At 44.4% G+C, this 16,296-nt stretch overlaps 1 protein-coding gene across 1 annotated transcript in view; it reads right to left on the minus strand.

Moving 5' to 3' along the window:
- ABCC9 (ATP binding cassette subfamily C member 9) overlaps positions 1 to 16,056 on the minus strand; it is a 137,911-nt gene extending 121,855 nt beyond the window's left edge. Inside the window, exons 1-4 of the mRNA XM_004611277.2 lie at positions 15,831 to 16,056; positions 9,878 to 10,039; positions 4,948 to 5,089; positions 836 to 957 (exon numbers count right to left, since the gene is read on the minus strand). Of these exons, the coding sequence (XP_004611334.2) occupies positions 836 to 957; positions 4,948 to 5,089; positions 9,878 to 10,019 (406 nt within the window). The 5' untranslated portion in view covers positions 10,020 to 10,039; positions 15,831 to 16,056. The remainder of the gene's footprint in view (positions 1 to 835; positions 958 to 4,947; positions 5,090 to 9,877; positions 10,040 to 15,830) is intronic.
- Between the last annotated feature and the right edge of the window lie 240 nt (positions 16,057 to 16,296).

Below are 16,296 nucleotides of genomic sequence, written 5' to 3' on the forward strand. Positions count from 1 at the left end.
CAGATCATATAAGGTGACATAATACAGCATTAAGTACTCCGTACCTTTTCATCCTAATATCCTTCAGCCATGCAAATAAAACCATATGAGTGTTTTATGGCTATTTTACTGATTTCTATATGAGCAGACAATATGATTTTCATCCGTGATCATTCAGGTGGCATCTATGAATTGCAGTTAGAAAACTGCAAGCACCATGTACATGCACATATCTAACTAGAAATTTCTAAAAAATTCACAGACCCCCACAGCTCATTTAAGATGCAATTTCTCCCCTTCCACCTCAGTTCTTTGCAAAAGTGTGCACCGGGAGATGCAAGGATGAGGCCTTAGAAGAAGACTGACAATAATACTGAGATGAGGGCTCAGCCTCAGGCAGAGACCCAGGCCCAGGGGCAGGAGAAGATACAAAGAGAACGCTGCTTAGGGGTGTGCAGGGAAAGTGGTTGAGGCCCCCAGACATCAGGAACTGACTTCAATGAAGCAAGTCTGATGCCTAGATGGGCGTTCCCACCATGCCTCAGCAGCAATTCTGGAAGGTTCTCATTTCCCGGGCATCCACAAAGACTTATAACTTGGCAGCTACTTCCCTACAGAAACGCAGAACTGGGTGAGGTGCGGAGCACAGTGCAAGGGCTCCCACACGCCAACCATCACGTGGGCCTCTCCTCCCAGACGCCCCAGCAGACAGAGGGGTCCCCAACCTGGACTCCCCTCCCCGAGCCTTCCCTTCCTCCCGCATGCAGCCGGAGCTACAGAAAAAATGCAGCTGCAGCTCCCCCAGAACCACGGGGAGCCAGCTGTTGGCCGGGCGGAGACACGGGGTCAAACTCACCCAAGAGCAACTTCGGGAAGTTGGAGGTCTCGATGTTATGGTAATACACGATGGACGTGGTGGTGGCCACAAAGCCCATCACGGCCGGCATGAAGAGGTGCAGATGCCTGGACTCCCGGCGCCTGGGGAGAGGACGAGAAATCAGGCACCCAAAGGAGGGCGCGGGGGCATCACTGTGGCCTCCTGCCTGCCAGGCCAGGTGGAATGATCCCCTCCTCACGATACAGGGAAGCCGGTGCTGCTAAGTCAACAGCCCGGACCAGCCACCCACCCAGCGGAAACTCTGGTCTTGGGGCATTTCCTGTTCTCATTCATTCAGTCAACACGAGTGCGTGAAGGCTTCAGACACTGTCTTAGACTCCGGGATGCGAGGTGGCGTGATGTCTGTGGGGATGAAGTCTGGAGTCCCCAGGGCACAGGAATTGTGCATGGAAAACTGGAACCCGGAATGCAGATGGTCTGTGAAGTCTGATTTCTAAAGGGAGATCGGAAGGAACTGCATACCCAGGGGCCAAAGGAAGGAACTGCATACCTAGTGGCCAAAGGAAGGAACTGCATATCCAGGGGCTAAAGGAAGGAACTGCATCCCCAGGGGCCAAAGGAAGGAACTGCATCCCCAGGGGCCAAAGGAAGGAACTGCATCCCCAGGGGCCAAAGGAAGGAACTGCATACTCAGGGGCCAAAGACAGAGACATTGGCAGTGGGGAGCAGGTAACGCATTGCAAACAGCGCACTATGTTCACACAAAGATAGAGCTCTGTTCTGTGGTCAGTGAAAAGAGTCAGGGGGCAAAAAAAATAGGATCGGACTCGATGTGTGGGACACGCCACCCTCAATTCCACCAGAGAAAAACCCTTCCATTGTTCTCAATGCTGAAACACATCAAGCGCAAGTTATAAACAAAACAGAGCAGTTCAAGCCCGGGAAGAGATTGCCATGGAGGAAATTCAGTTCTGAAAAGGAATGGTTGACAACGGGAACCCAATGATCACCAGAGGAAAGAACGAGGCTGTCTCCAGGCGGTAGCTGGCCGGTGAGACCTTGTCATTGTTCACAGCCTGCCTGCATGGTCTAAAGGGGAGGGTGGGCTCAGAAAAACGTCTTCATGTAGAGACTAAAGACGGACTGGCCTCTTGGCAAGGGGCTGGTGGTGAAATTGAGGCTCCTGCATGCCCTGTCAGTGTCTGAGAAATGCAGGTGTCATATGTAGATCAGGATTCCTGGTAAAGCTGTTTGCAGAAAAGACTCAAAGCGGGGAGAGGAAGAAGCCTTTAGCTAAACGCTAAAGTGGGGATAAGACCAAGTGGGTATTTCTGCTTTGCTTGAGGATTCCTGCTGCTTCCCCCCCCTTTTTATTTTTAATCAAATTGTACCCATTTGTTTTCAAAAGTAGGAGCTTGGCACACTGAGATCAAATGATGTTACCCAAGTTGAAATGATTGGATTTTGAAACAGGCTATCAAAACTTCCATTTATTAATAATGTACTATAGTCAAGACTGTATAGGTCTTCCTTCCCTACTGGAGTTTCAGGTTTTTTAACAGGATTAAAGAATTAAACTGACATAAATTAAGACATTAATAGAAGAAAGCATACAAATTATGCAAATAGCTTATGACACTGGAGCCCTCATAAAGAAACAAAAAACGTAAAAAATTATGAAACCAAAAGGTTACTGGATTGAATAAAGATAACTGGAAATTTGCCTAAGCTAGCATAGGGGCTAAAGTAGCTATGAAATTGCTTTCCAATCTGGAATTTCCTGCCTCCCAACTTGGGGTGTTTAATTTTTCTTTAAACTGTTTGTGCCTCTCTCCTTTGTTTTTTTTCTTTTTGGGTCACACCCGGCATTGCACAGGGGTTACTCCTGGCTCATGCACTCAGGAATTACCCCTGGCGGTGCTTGAGGGGGACCATATGGGATGCTGGGAATCGAACCTAGGTCGGCTGCGTGCAAGGCAAACACCCTGCCCGCTGTGCTATCACTCCAGCTCCTCTCCTTTTTTTCTAAGTTCCTTTATTTTTTATTTTATAAAGTAGTTCACAATATTTTATTGCATTTATATTCGAATACCAATCCCACCTCCATTACACCTTCCCACCACCATATTTCGGATGTTTCCATCCTGAACCCAACCCCCGCCCCAACATCCTGACAATGATGAGACAAGTCTGCTATGAGAATGTTCTCATCACTATCAGTTCAAGCTGTTCTAAGTTCAGCTGAATGCATGCATCAGTCATGTGTCTGGAACAGGTTCATCTGCGCCAACCTGGTGTCCAGCTTTTAGGAACTAGCAGGCTAACATGACACACTCTTCGGCATAAACATAGAAACATGTCGGATTAGCCCGTGTATTGGAGGAATAAAGAAAACGAAGACTTTGTTTTTGACTTTGTTTGACAAAGATTGACGTTGTTTCTATAATCTGGTGCAAATACACACTAAGAAGTTTTAGACATTAAATCTTCCCGAGGCTTGGAGGCCTTGGATATCTCAGTCTGATTTTTATTTTTATCAAAAACTAAGACATGCACAGAAATGCAGAGCACTGTTATAAAATATTACAAAATAGTTGGCCCAGGACAAAAGCATAGAAGTTTCATTTCTTTTTAATTGCAGCAGAAAAATATAAACAGATGTCAGGGAGGTTCTTAGTAGATAAGAGGAAAATTAGTTTGGAGCTTTCTCTGTAAAAACTGTGAGGATCTTTTCATGTCAACTCTTCAGTGAACGCTATACTAGTTAGCATAATTTCATCACCAAACTATTTATTGAGTTTCTCTTGTTACTACATGATAAAAGCATTCCCCCCAACACTCGTGTTCAAGCTTACAAATAGAATTCATCATAGTACAACTTCACAGTACAAACTTCTTTTATAAAAGGGAAAAGATTCTTTCAAAAGTAGGAGTTTTATAATTATTTGTTTGGTTTTGTTTTGAGGCCCCACCTGGCTGTGCACAGGGCTTACTCCTGGTGGTGCTCGGGGAAACGCGGAATGCCAGGGAGAGAACACAGGCCAGACATGAGCAAGGCCAGCATTCCACCATAGGCTGTACTATCTCCCCAGCCCTTCGCCAATCATTTTTAAAAACAATTTTGTATTTGTTTCAATTTGTGGCTCAATGATCACTGGTTCTTAAGCTTCTTCAGTGCCTACATTACCTATCTTTGCTTACTCACAAAATAAAAATACGCAAAAACTGGCTGTACATTTCTCTAAAGTATGGAGGTATTGGACTGGAGCAATAGCACAGCGGGAAGGACGTTTGCCTTGCACGTGGCCAACCCAGGTTCAATTCCTCCATCCCTATCGGAGAGCCCAGGAAGCTACCGAGAGTATCCTGCCTGCATGGCAGAGCCTGGCAAGCTGTGCATGGAGTATTCGATATGCCAAAGACAGTAACAACAAGTCTCACCATGGAAACATTACTGGTGCCCACTCTAGCAAATCGATGAACAACGGGACAACAGTGCTACGGTGCTATGTAGCTATTAGAGTAGAATGTCAACCCACCAACCCTGCCTTGACAAGTACATCAATTTTGCAAGGTAAGGTAAATAAACAATGGTGTGTTCATCACACTGTCACTGTCACTGTTAATCCGTTGCTCATCGATTTGTTCGAGCGGGCACCTGTAATGTCTCCATTGTGAGACTTATTGTTACTGTTTTTGGCATATCAAATATGCCACGGGTAGCCTGCCAGGCTCTGCCATGTGGACAAGATATTCTCGGTAGCTTGCCAGGCTCTTCAAGAGGGGCAGAGGAATCAAACCTGGGTCGGCCGCGTGCAAGGCAAATGCCCTACCGCTGTGCTATCGCTCCAACCTGGTGTATTTTAAATGGAGAAAATTCTTCAAGGGATGAACAGATGAGGGAGTAAAGAAATAGAAAATCTCAGAGATCTAAACTTTTGTTATCAGAGAAATTGTGGAGTATCCCAAAACTACAAACAAAAAACATGATCATGATAAAATAGGTGAGAGCAAGTATTCCTAATAAGGAATGACCAGAAAGTTAAGTCCTATTTTGTAAGCTCCTGGCCTCTACCCATATAAATGTACCCACTGGTACGCAAATGCATCAACTAGATCAGGTCACTTACGAATCTGAGACGATGCCTTCTGCTATCTCACACACATGCACGAACAGAAGAGCAAAAGTAAGGATCCATCTCAGGTTATGTCCAGGAAAATGGAGCCATGTGTTATGATGAATTTGGACTTTTGAGCTTTGGCTTCCCCACCCTAAGAAAGAGAAAAGAGATACAGGGTAATGCAAAAATTATTTTACACTGTGATATGTTCGGGGAGAAGGGGTTCTTATGACATAGTACTCTTATGATTGGTGCTTTCTAGAAGAGCTGTGGAAATCTTTGCCTATGTTCATCGTTCAATAAATTGTTAAATATTAACAATTTCAGAGTCAGAGATGTGACTCAAATAGAGGAACCCATGCTGTACATGTGAGAGACCCTTCCACCAGGTTACATATACACACACACTCGCATACACACACACTCGCATATACACACACATACACTCTCTCTCTCCCTTCCTCTCTCTCTCTCTCTCTCCCTCTCTCTCTCTCTCTCTCTCACACACACACACACACACACACACACACACACACACTCAGACCACGTGGTCTCCAGAACTGCTGGGAGTAGCCTCACAACAATAAAGACTAGGTTTTTTTCAATTAATTTTTTTTTTTTTTTTTTTTTTTTTTTTTTGCTTTTTGGGTCACACCCGGTGATGCACAGGGGTCACTCCTGGCTCATGCACTCAGGAATCACCCCTGGCGGTGCTCAGGGGACCATATGGGATGCTGGGATTCGAACCCGGGTCGGCCGCGTGCAAGGCAAACGCCCTACCCGCTGTGCTATCACTCCAGCCCCTTTTTCAATTAATTTTACACAATGGTATAGGTTAACACATTAACAATTATAACATTGCTTAAAAAAATCAACTCTGAGAGGTTAACACATTAACAATTATAACAGTGCTTAAAAAAAAACAACTCTGAGGGAAATATGGCAATTTCATACAAATCACAGCTCTTAATGACTTGTTTTTAAGGCCTGAGCATAGCCAGGTGTGGCCTCAAAACAAAACCAAGCAAATGTTTCTAACTTCTTTTTTAAAAGTTGATTTTAATTTAAAATCATAGTTATATGGATAAGTTCTCCCATTATGCTAACTTAGCCTGTTTGTTGCTACCTTGCTGTGCATCTTTAAGTGCCACCTATGAGAGAGAGCTTTCTGTATCGATCCCTTTCTTTCTTCTGACTGACTTCACTCAGCACAGTATCCTCTAGTTCCATCGGTGTTGCTGCAAATTCCATGATTTTATTTTTCAGAGCTATATAGTTTTCCATTATGCATATATACTTCTTCATCCATTCATCTATAGATGGGTATATTAGTTGTTTCCACATCTTGATTATTATAACAAGTGTGTCAGTGAACAGACGTATGCATATAGAATGTATCCACACAATTGAGTTAGGGGGGGTCCAAAGGGAGGGGTGCTGGGATCCTTGGGAAAAGAAGGTGGGTACACTGATAATGGGTGTGTGGTTGTAATTATGTGCATGAGAAACCACTACTAACATTATTATAAATCACAGGATCTCAATCAATGATTTTTTAAAAATTATTGGATGCCATAGCAGAAATTATACAATAGCAGATAAGGCGTTTGGCTTACACACAGCCAATACAGGCGCTTTCAACATAAATAGTGATGTTTTCACAAATAAAACTAATTTTGATGATTTATGAGCTTCCCAGAAAGCTCTGAAACAATGTAGGTTCTCATTTGCTTACATTGATGACAATTTGAAAAATATATCCTAGTAAAAGTTAAATGATTTCTCCTTAAGATTATCAGCCAAGGGGCTGGAGCACAGCGTGTAGGGCATTTGCGTTCAATTCCCAGCATCCCAGGTGGTCCCCTGAGCACCGCCGGGGGTAATTCCTGAGTGCAGAGCCAGCAGTGACCCCTGAGCATTGCCAAGTGTGACTCCCCAAAAAAAAAAAAAAAACCCACAAACTATCAGCCAAATAATGTCAGTTCGTATAGTATGCTAGGGAAGGATTTCCAGCTTTTGTCACATCTTGTCACCTCTTAATTTTTCTTAGTTATTTTTCCCCTTTATCGTGAAGACGCTTTAAAGATTTTTGTGCTTGAGATATTGCAGAAAATAATTTTTGCAAAAGATATTGATTCATGTGTTATTGTTCCTGAATGAACATTGGAAGATTAGTCACATTAAGCACACGTTTAGAACTTATGATTAAAATTCTTGCAGTCAAGCACCATATCTCTTTTTTGTCACGTTATAATTTCCCTTATATCTAATGCTTCTTTGAAGCTTATTTATGATCTCTCAATAACTCCGGAGCCATTAAAACAAAAAACACCATTTCCATGCCAGTGCCTCTCATTCATATACCAGCACCCTCTGATCTTTGAAAGTTTGAGTCACACTGAAAGTTTGAGTTGCACTGCCACTAACTATGAAAGTTCTACACTAGTTTACAAAAGAAATTCAAAATGAAGTTTCAAGTTTACAACAAAAAGCAAAAATAGCAGCAGCTGTTTAAGAGACGGAGGCTCCCAAGGAGCTTGGTGACCCAGGCGGACCCTTCCCAGAACTGGCTTGGTACACAGACGCATTTATCACTCCTGCTTTTATTCCTTGTCAATGTGATCTTAGGATTCATGAGTGATTTGGTATGGATTGGCGAGTTATTTGGGGAATCTGGGAATGCCAAAAAAAATATTCGCTTTATACCGTTTGACTTCTGAAATGTTTCATTGGAACCCTCTGCACTGGGAGAGCGGGGACAGCCTGCACCCTTTGTCCGTCCTGCTCCAGCCCAGGGGTGCAAACAGTACTCTGGTCGTGATTATTCCCAAGAAGCTAATCAGACGACAGAATGTGAATTATCAGTAGTAGAATTAGAATCACACGAATAACTGATGTCCCTCTATGCAGCCATTGTATAAATTTAAAATCGGCACTTGTTTAAGACAGATAGCTCTGTGCCAGGTATGATGTAGGCCTCTGCATGATACATCAATTATTTTATCATTTTTTTTTTTTTGCTTTTTGGGTCACACCCGGCGATGCACAGGGGTTACTCCTGGCTCTGCACTCAGGAATTACTCCTGGCAGTGCTCGGGGGACCATATGGGATGCTGGGTATCGAACCCGGGTCGGCCGAGTGCAAGGCAAACGCCCTACCCGCTGTGCTATCGCTCCAGCCCCTTTATCATTTTTAGAAAACCAGAGATATAGTCGCCTCTCAATGTTTGGGGGGAGTATAGTGCAGAACACATCCAGTAGTGATGGGGGCCATTCCCAGCTCTGTGTCGGGAAGGGGAGTTCTTGTGGTATTTGCAAATTATGTGATGCTCAGGCTAGAACCAGAGTTAGCTGTAAGCAAGGTAATCACCTTGACTCTTATTCAATTTCTCCATCCCATCATTGCTAAATAAATAAATGATGGTATGTTATTTTTAAAGCTTAAATGAAGGCAAATTATTATGCCAAAATTATGCTTTCTCTTTATTTTATCTTTATGGTTGAAAGTTTAATATAATCATTTTCTTCTTTATTTAAACTATTTTTATGTTGCATTTTTTTTCAGATTTCATTATTGAATCACTGTGAGACTGAGCTTTACAAAGCTGTTCATGATGAGGTTTCAGTCACACAGTGTTCCAACACCCATCTTTCCACCAGTGTACATTTCCCAGCACCAGTGTCCCCAGTTTCCCTCCCATCAACGCTCCCCTACCTGCCCCGGCCCAGCCTACCTCGATGGCAGGCATTTTTCTTCTCTTTCACTCTCTCTCTTTCTCTCCCTCTCTCCCTCTTTCTATCTCTTTCTCTTTTTCTCTCTCTCTCTCCTAAGCACTGTGATTTACAATAATATTAATGGTATTAATGACAGGGTTTCATGCATACCTGTTCCAACACCACAATTTGGACGGGTTGTTTGGTTTGGCTTGGGTTTGGTTTTTGGCCACTCCCAGTGGTGCACAGGACTTACTCTCGGCTCTACACTCAGGAATCATTTCTGCTGGTGCTCTGGAGCCCAAACGGGTACCGGGTATTGAACTCAGGTCAGCCATATGCAAGGCAAGTGCCCAAGCTGCTGTGGCCCCATTCCATTTCTTATGATGAGTAATGACAAGTTTAACCCTCATTTAGTACCTCACCACTTGTATACATGGCAATATTTCATAGTTTTGAAATGTTAAAATCTTGGTTCTAAAATCATGTTCACATGGTCTGAATAACTGAATTTTCAATATATATAACCTACAAAATAATAGAAGAGCTCTATCATTAATTCCTTTTTTTTGCATATATACTTTGTCCCTGAAATATCCCTATCACCATATTTAAGTTGCATACTCAGTATCCCTGGATTTTTGCCTTTATTTCTCTTGATTTTGACAAATCCATCTAAACATCAATGCCAGTGGCTTCTAGCCCAGCCAGTGTTTTACCCACTTTTTCATTCTCTTCACCAAGTAGTACCAAGCAAACGCTCAATAAATCCTTCCAATATCGCTCACAGAAAAACTTCTTGAAAATAACTATTACTACATGAAGTCCACTTATAAGAAGGCAAATTAGTTCTATTTCTGCTCATAGAAAATCATGTCCCAGGAATATAAATAATAGGGAATGGAGCAATAGTACAGCGGGTAGGGTGTTTGCCTTGCACACGGCCAACCCAGGTTCAATCCCTGGCATCCCATATGGTTCCCCGAGCACCACCAGGAGTCATTCCTGAGTGCATGAGCCAGGAGTAACCCCTAAGCATCACCATGTGTGACCCAAAAGCAAAAAAAATTAATAATTGCAAACCACAAATACTGGTTCTTTTCTGACATGTATAGATCAGTCCTCATGTTGGAGAAATTAAGTCACATTATACCAAGTCTCAACTGTTCATAAATTTTTAAATAAACTTTCAGTGGAAGGGGGGAAGGACAACAGAATTACTTACCAATGAACAGTATTGGAAATGTGATAAAGAGTAGGAAGACATGGGGGACCAGGTTGAGTGCATCCACGAAGCAAGGGTTTTGCAACACGCCCTGGGAGATGTTGTAGGAAGAAGCTTCACTGCCACAGAAGGAAAGGCTCATTCTTCTTTCTCTGGTTTAGTCTTGAAAAAGGGAAAGAGAAGACACCTTGTTATTAAATTATCTTCTGCAAACTTATAGTCACAAAGGTATGCACTGTCTGTTTGTAGCACTGTCGTCCCATTGTTCATCGATTTGCTCGAGCGGGCAGCAGTAACGTCTCCATCATGAGACCTGTTGTTACTGTTATTGGCATATTGATTACGCCACAGGTAGCTTGCCAGGCTCTACTATGCAGGCAGGATACTCGGTAGCTTGCCGGGTTCTCCAAGAGGGATGGAGGAATCAAACCTGGGTCGGCTGCATGCAAGGCAAATGCCCTACCCGATGTCAAAAAATAAACTTGCTAATTTTCACAGTTGAGAATACAGGAAACTCCATGCCAAAGTTATTTGAGTTTCTAATGAAGGTTTTCTACATTCTTTTTGTTTTGATTTTTTTTGTGTGGTTTTGTTTGGGGCCATGCTTGACAGTGCTCAGGGGTTACTTTGGACTCTGCACTCAGGAATTACTCTTGGCAGTGCTCGGAAGACCATTTGGGAGGCCAAGAATTGAACCTGGGTCAGCTGCGTGTTAAGCACCCTAACGACTGCACTATTGCTCCAGCTGCAGGATTCTGTACATTGTAAAGGTACATTTATACATTTGAATTGACGTCTCAATAGTCACAGGTTTATTTTTTAAGAAAAAAGTTTTAATTTGTAAAGTACATAATAATACCCATCAATAGTGGTATCTCAAAGAAATGTTTGCCTAAAATGATTTCAACAAGCTAAAAAAGATTCAAGAAAAAGGGAAGAAAAATGAAACCAGTGAAAATGAAAGATGAAACCGGTATCAGAGCAAAATCTTTCCCATGTTCATTGAAGCTGGCCTCCGCAGACAGCTTCCGTTGGGCACAACTTCCTACAACATTTCACTGAGGGAAGCAAACAGTAATACAGAGACCAGGATGCCTGCAGTCATCAGCCTGTCTCGGAAGGATATTAAAACTGAGTGTTTCAGGCTGATTCAGTACAAAACAAGTAAAAGGATCATCCAAAAGCCACAGCCCCAAAGTCAGAGTCATTCTCACAGGAAGTGCATCCGACACGAGGTTGGGGACCAAGTGTGTCTTTTCTCTCTAAATCTGTATCCCATTAGAGTCCTTCTGGAAGGGATTCCAGGGGCGAGGGGAGGCAAAGTGAACAGGGCTTGGCCGGTCATTCCTAGGCTTGGAGCTTCTCCTCTGAGTTAATGGGGTCTCGAGAGGGATGCGGGTGAGGGTGGTGAGAGTAACGCACTCTTGACTGCTTTCTCAGTGAATTCCTCTCGGTGCTGGGCAGAAACAGATGGTATCAGAGCAGGGGAATGACTCCATCAAAAATCTCCAGTGAGATTTCAGCAAGAGCTGTAGCACTCTGGAACTCTTAGAAAGCCTACTATTTATTTCTTTAGTAGCTCCTACACTCTAGGTACTTTTCATACATTATCTACAGTCTTCAAAGCAGCCTTCAACATTTGTGGAGCTATTCTCTTTTAACTTAGAAGTGTAACTAGGTTCCACAACTTGCCAGGCTACAGACTGCTTGTCCATGTTCCTCTCACTGTATCCTGCCGTCTCCAATGTACTATTTTTAAAGCTCGTATCTTATCTAGTCCCATTAAAGTAAGTAGGAGTTGAAGATAGGCAGCTCAATGGACGGGGCGCACTCACTGGCCTGTTTCTCTTCCACATTCTGGCATCTGAGTTCGATTCATAAAGGTTGGCAAAGGCTTACAGAAGTAAAACAGCACCTTTTGGCTGGTTCTCTTATTGGTCATTGAATTAGAAATGGCTACAGATCATTTTTTTTTCTCCTCAAGAAAGAGAAGGAGCATTATACAAAGTTTGGAAACCATAGGCAAATTGTTGGGAAAAAATCAAACATGAAGCAAAAGTGTTCGAAAGCACTAGATGGGCTGAAGGCTCAGTGAGGAAGCACTCACATGTTGTGTGTATTGAGAGTTTGTGTGGAATTCCCCTCACAGATTACTTCTAGTAAATTCCTTGAGGGATAAATCATCGATGCTCTTTAGTTTAAGACCTCTTTTTTATTTTCACAAGAAAAGTATGTATACTTAAACATCAGGATGAGAAGCCGAAAAGATAGTACAGCAGACTGGGCACTTGCCTTGCATGCAGCCAACTTGGGTTGGATCTTCAGCACCCAATATGGTACCTCAAGACTCCCAGGAGTGATCCTGAGAGCAGAGCCAGGAGTAAGCCCTGAGCAATGCCAGGTGTGGGACCAAAACCCTAACTGAATAAATCAATAAATAAATAAATAAATAAAGATCTAGGGCTAGAGAGATAGTACAGTGATTAGGGCATTTGCCTTGCATGTAGCTGATCCAGATTTGATTCCATCCCATGTGGTCCCCTGAGCACTGCCAGGAGTAATTCCTCAGTACAGAACGAGGAGTAACCTGTGAGCATTGCCAGGTATGGCCCAAAAAACAAAAAAGAAAAAAAAAGCAAAATGAGATTATATATTTGGTAAATCTAAGTTTCAAGAATTCCCTATCATGTGAATACTCCCGGTGGCTCACATTTGGACATAGTTTAATTAACACAACCTGCAGAACCAGCATCGAGATGTTTGAAACTATTTAGGTTCTAAGCTGGACTGGAGTTAAAAAGTACTTGAGATCTTTTAAGAGCAAATGAAAGCTATGAGTCCATAATTGCATGCTAATGTGCGTCTGGGAAGATGGAATAAAGAAACAAGCTAAAAGGAAAAAGCTAGTAATGTAATTTTAGAAATACTTTCCTCCTTCAGTAGAATAAAAGGATACTTTCTAGCCAATTATTAATTGAAAAACATATAAACTTTCTCCTAGAATAAACCAGAAAATTTCTACTTCTATTAGTTTTATCATTTTACCCAAGTGTATATAATTATAATGGCTATCTTAATTAATCTTAATGTTTAATCATTATCATGACATCAGATGCTACGGCATAACCTGTATTTCTAAAACACATGACTCATTAACTATTCTCAATGCTTGACTTTTTTTGAGCCAATCTGAAAGCTTGCCAATTAACATTTAAATAAATGTGTGGAACTAGGAAAAGAAAATACCAATGTATGTCAACCTAAAAAGCAAAAGAACATTTTCCACCATGCATCTGAGACTCACTGGGATGCATCTGGAATTTTCCACCATGCATCTCTGTTCACTAAGTGTCAACACACTGTACAAGCTGACCTTGTGCTAGGCACTAAGAATCCACCAATGCCCAATGCACAAACAGCCCCTTTCTTAGAGCACAAAACCATCACACTATTCCCCAAGTTCTCAGTATCAAGGTTCCCACCGATCAGAGAAATGCACAACATAATCATAGTAAGGGACGTGATTCAGGTTAGTAAATAAAAACTCTAGCACAATTTCTATCTTCATGAGATTTTTGTCTCGTTCTCCCCTTCCACAATCTCCAGTTCCCTTCTGCTCCCCACCTCTCTAGACCTCTCCTTCCCCCTTTCCTCTAACTTTGCCTGCAACCTTGCCCCCAGACCCTCAGCACCCTTCTTTCTCCAACATGTAGGGTCGCAAGGGACATGGTCGAACAGCCAGCGCACTCCACAACCCAGCATGGACAAACACAGGAAAGGTACTAAGCTACTGTCGCTGTGTTGGTTGGTGGCGGATTGCATTTACCCGTGGGCACTTCATCCCATGAGGATTTGCGGTTAATATCTCCAATTACTGTCCAGCGTTTCCCTCCCAGAACCCAGGTTAAGTTCCGACGCCCCAGGAAGGATAGAAATTGCAGCTCTCATTGGCTGCACTCCGTCACGGGACGCTCCCCAACCCCGCCCCGCTGGACGCTACAAGTTCAAGCTCAGCGCTAGGCCGCAGCTTCAGGGAAGACAGAGAGGAAGAGGCAGGAGGAACGGATAACGCCCCCGGCCCCTCGGACCCCATGCATGCATGCACATCCATGTAAACCCACGCAGGGATGTTCGCATCTTTACAACCGCTGACAGACCTGGAGAACTTGAGTGACCCCACTTTAAACACAAAGTCACCCCCATGAAGCGTGCATTGCGGGAGTGACTTGAGGAGCAGAGCGCAGAGAAGGGAAACGCTCCACTTAAGGGCCAAACTTCTGATTCCGTGATAATTCTACATTTGGTTTTCTGATTCCCTGAAATGCATATCGGAAGTGCCACGCCCATAGGTCCTGCAAAATTATGGCCTAATTCTAAGTGTCCACTAGCTCCTCTCCCAGAGAATAGCCAGGCGCCACAGAGAGAGGTAGCTCTGAGACCTTCCTGGCTGGACACCTGAAGCAAACACGCTAAAAGCACCCAAAGCTTCTGTTCTTGCACAGCAACTCACTCCAGTTACCAGGGGTCGGCCAGATCATGGTATAAGAGCGAAACCGTAACGTTTAAATGAATGTACTTAGGGCTGTACTGTTATCTAAGGCGTTTTCAGGAGCAGCTCACATAGGAATAGACATGCAATAAGTTCTTTAACATCACGACTCACGAAATTTGAACTAAAAGATCTTGACACATCCCTTCGTCCCTTTTCTCCCTCTCCCCCTCCAAGAATACCCAGAACAACTGGGAAAATCAAGAGCAGAAATGACAACCGACCGAAATGCCTCATCTGCAAACACTCCTCCAAGTTCAAGCACATCAGAGGAAAGAGTGAACCCACAACAGATAAGATTCCTCAGACAGACACAACTATGGGGTGATTTTTAAAAATCCCCAAACGGAACCACAAAAAAAGCAAAGAGGAGAAGAGGAGGGGGCAGAAATACCGTGGCCAGTGGCTTCAAGCTACCTTCAAACACCAGGTTCCTATAACTGTCGTCAAAGTGTGCATTGCAGAGCAGAACGAAGGAGAGAGAGAGAGAGAGAGAGAGAGAGAGAGAGAGAGAGAGAGAGAGAGAGAGAGAGAAAGAGAGAAAGAAAGAAAGAAAGAAAGAAAGAAAGAAAGAAAGAAAGAAAGAAAGAAAGAAAGAAAGAAAGAAAGAAAGAAAGAAAGAAAGAAAGAGAGAAAGGAAAGAAGAAAGAACGAAAGAACGAAAGAACGAAAGAAAGAAAGAAAGAAAGAAAGAAAGAAAGAAAGAAAGAAAGAAAGAGAGAAAGAAAGAGAGAAAGAAAGAGAGAAAGAAAGAGAGAAAGAAAGAGAGAAAGAAAGAGAGAAAGAAAGAGAGAAAGAAAGAAAGAAAGAAAGAAAGAAAGAAAGAAAGAAAGAAAGAAAGAAAGAAAGAAAGAAAGAAAGAAAGAAAGAAAGAAAGAAAGAAAGAAAGAAAGAAAGAAAGAAAGAAAGAAGAGAGAAGAACAGCAAGCGACTTCCTAAAACAACGCAGGGCAATGCCAAAGAGGGAGAAGACAGAAGACGGGGTGTAGGTCCTCGCCCCCTTTCCAGCTGCTTCAGCAGCGCGGGGCAAGCTGGCGACCCGGTCCCCACGCCCTGCGCCCCCGCCGTCGGTCCTTTAACCCCAGAGACAGCACCCGGAGGGAGAGCCCGGGAGCCCTGGGGCCCCAGCGCCACCGCTTACACGCAGTTCTGGTTCAAACCTGCCCGGGACTCCCTTGCTCGCAGGCAGCTGCTCCTCCGCCGGCCCGAGCCCCGCCGCGCGCCCAGCGAGTATTTTTAGGGCGGTGGGAGATCAGCTGCTGCCTCCTATCGAGTTTCCCAGTTGCACAAACCGCCGGCGCCTGGCGTGGACACTGCCCTCGCAGGCAGGAAGCTGGGCAGGAGCCCCGAGCCGAGCCTGCGACGGGAGACCCCCACCCCCACCCCCACCCCACCCCCGCTCACCCAGCTTTCCTCCCCGGAGGGGCGCACCGGGCCGGGGACCGACCGACGCGGGCTTGCAGGTGGCCCCTGGGGGTCTCCACCCGCAGAGTCGCTGTATCCTGATATTGCAGCGTCCGGATCCAGCGATCCGCTCGCCGAGCCCGCGGTTCCGGCGTCAGAGCCTGCCGGGCGCTAACTTCTAACTTTTGTGTTTTATGTCCCTTCAGGCGCCCTTTGCAAAGCACAGAAGGACTGCAGCTTGGGGAGGGGGGTCCCGGTCCCCCCACCCGCCTTCCTCCACCTGCGCCCCGGGAAACGCACGGCTAGTCTCTGGCGGAGGAACTCCACGGGGTGGGTGGCGCGGGGGACACGGCCAAACGCCCCCGGGAAGCTCGGCGACTCCTTGGGGGCGCATCAACGCACCCCCGCCCCAGCCTCACCCGAGCTGCCCTAGGGGGGGGGGGAGTTTGCCCCATCCCCTCCCCCA

This window comes from Sorex araneus, chromosome 10 (genome assembly GCF_027595985.1).
Source record: "Sorex araneus isolate mSorAra2 chromosome 10, mSorAra2.pri, whole genome shotgun sequence".
NCBI lineage: Eukaryota > Metazoa > Chordata > Mammalia > Eulipotyphla > Soricidae > Sorex > Sorex araneus.